At 27.1% G+C, this 2,427-nt stretch overlaps 1 protein-coding gene across 1 annotated transcript in view; it reads left to right on the top strand.

Annotated features, from left to right (window-relative positions):
• LOC119669301 (voltage-dependent calcium channel type A subunit alpha-1-like) overlaps nt 1–1,785 on the top strand; it is a 114,059-nt gene extending 112,274 nt beyond the window's left edge. Inside the window, exons 15-16 of the mRNA XM_038079144.1 lie at nt 1,257–1,412; nt 1,490–1,785. Of these exons, the coding sequence (XP_037935072.1) occupies nt 1,257–1,412; nt 1,490–1,719 (386 nt within the window). The 3' untranslated portion in view covers nt 1,720–1,785. The remainder of the gene's footprint in view (nt 1–1,256; nt 1,413–1,489) is intronic.
• Nucleotides 1,786–2,427: the final 642 nt, after the last annotated feature.

Here is a 2,427-nt window from a genome sequence, read left to right as displayed (position 1 = left end):
CTAAAAACAAAATTAATTAATTAATCAGATTAATTCATTTTATTAAAAATTTTTAGTTTTAGAATAGTAATGAAATAAATAATGAAATAATATCTATTAGATTGATGTTGATATCGATTAGATTGAAGAAGATATATAAATATTTAATTTAAATTAGTAATATAAAAAATTTGGCCCCAAGCTACGAATTTATTTTAATGGAGAATTAAATGAAAAACCAAATAAATGTTTTAATAATTTCCAAGAATCTTTAATAAAAGGACGATCACTTTAATTGGTTGTACTTCAAACTCCCATTGAATTGTAATTATAACAAGTACATTCATTGTATTATGATTATTTACATTTAGATTTTCTCACAGAAAATAAACTATAAACCCTAGTGGTTATGATTGGTATAATATCTCTTTTCATGAAGAACCAGAAAATAAGTTCCATCATTGTAACTCAACGATTTGAAAATCTTAATAGATAAAGTAATGTTTTGAATCGTATTGCTATTTAAACCTCTTAAAGTGAATCCTATCCAACCCTATTTGGATTTATGCATTTAATCTGTTGCTTTAACTTCGTCTGTCTGAGCGCATGAATCGATTTTGTACAATATCTAGGGCTACCAGATACACAAGATGCTACGTAGAAATTGTTTTATAAAGATATGAGTTATGGATTGAATGGGAATAGTTTCACTTCCATGTATATATCACTTCCATAAAATAAAAATGCTTTTATTGAATATGCGAAGTTTTATAAAGATAGACATATGATTATAAATCTATATCATTTAAGTTGAATAAAAGTATCTTCAGCTTCATTGATTCTGACACCAACTTATTTCCCTTTTCCGCTTTTATGTGTTATAAAGCCTCCAAGATATGTTTTGGGATTTAATACATTTTGAAGGAAATAAAATGTTTGTGAATAATTTTTATTGGGGATACTATATTTAGCTTTATTCTAAAGTATATAACTAAAGAGATATTATTTCATCATTTAAATAATAGTTATTTATTTTTATTTGTTGTTATAGAAATGTGCTACATTTTGAGCTACAACAATTTAGTGACTACTAACCATTCGCTCAGATTGTAATACATAAATAGCATAGAATATTGTTATAGATAAAATTGATTTTTAATTGTTTTGTTTTTAAACAACTTATCACAACCTTTTACTAATACAATTTTTTTTATTAACTAACTCCAACGTCGCTGTATCTACAAACTGAATGAAATGGAATCTACAACGTCAACCAGGTTTACAAGTAGTTTTAAAATCTATTATCAAGGCAATGGCACCGTTGCTTCAAATCGGACTTTTGGTCTTGTTTGCCATCGTTATATTTGCAATCATTGGACTCGAGTTCTATTCGGGCGCACTGCATAAGACTTGTTATAGTTTAGAAGATCCAAGTAAACATTTAATAAATATTATATCATTGAATTTTTCATATTGAATAATGAAACTAAATAATGTTATATGATTTCAGATAAACCTGTTAAGGAAGGCGAATCGGAGACGCCTTGTAATACGGATAATATACATGATAAAGCAGGTGGTTCATATGTATGTAATTATAATACGAGTATGTGTCTGGAAAAGTGGGATGGACCAAATTCTGGCATAACTAGTTTTGACAATATCGGGTTTGCCATGTTGACTGTATTCCAATGTATCACAATGGAAGGCTGGACAGCAATACTGTATTGGGTAAATTGAATGTAACAAAACTAAGAGAATTATTGGTATTTGCTTCTAAAAGTAATTAAAATGAAAACACCAAAAGCAAAGGAATTTTCGTAAAGTTACGCTAAAAACTTTAAAGAAAAAGTAACAAAAAATAAAAAAATGAAAAAAAAAATAGCTTTGCCAGTTGTTGTAATTGCTATGAATTATTTCGTTTCACTCAAGTTGAAGGATATTTTTAAAGCAAAATTGACTTAATTCTTGCATTACTTATAATTGTTATTATTAAATTATTTAAAAGAGTAAATTATATATCAAATTTTATGCTTTAAGAATGTTCTTCAGCTTAATGCTTCCAACTTTTTAAGTTATTTGAATCGCTAGTATAAGTTCAATTAGTAAATTTGTATTTTTTGTGTGTAAATTAATGCAAATTATTTATGTCTTGTGTCTATCACTGTCTCTTTCTCTGTCTATCTCTCTTAGCATGATTCAGAATTTTAAAACATCAACTATAAATGTTCCCAGTATTTCAAATCAAGCTATTAAATGCTAAAGCTATATATTTTTATTTAGATGTACAAAAATGTAATAAAAATCATTTATCTCTATATGCTCTATATTATAGAGTGAGACCTCCAACAGCTCAAGCTGTGTCTTTCGAAACCTCTTATATATATATTTTCAATCGAACAAATTGTGTGTGTGCGCCTGATTTACCTAATACAGAATTGCCTATCG

The sequence above is a fragment of the Teleopsis dalmanni genome, chromosome 1 (assembly GCF_002237135.1).
Source record: "Teleopsis dalmanni isolate 2A chromosome 1, ASM223713v2, whole genome shotgun sequence".
In the NCBI taxonomy this organism is placed as follows: Eukaryota; Metazoa; Arthropoda; class Insecta; order Diptera; family Diopsidae; genus Teleopsis; species Teleopsis dalmanni.
Note: the sequence above shows the minus strand (reverse complement) of the source record. Positions and strands in the feature narration are given on the sequence as shown.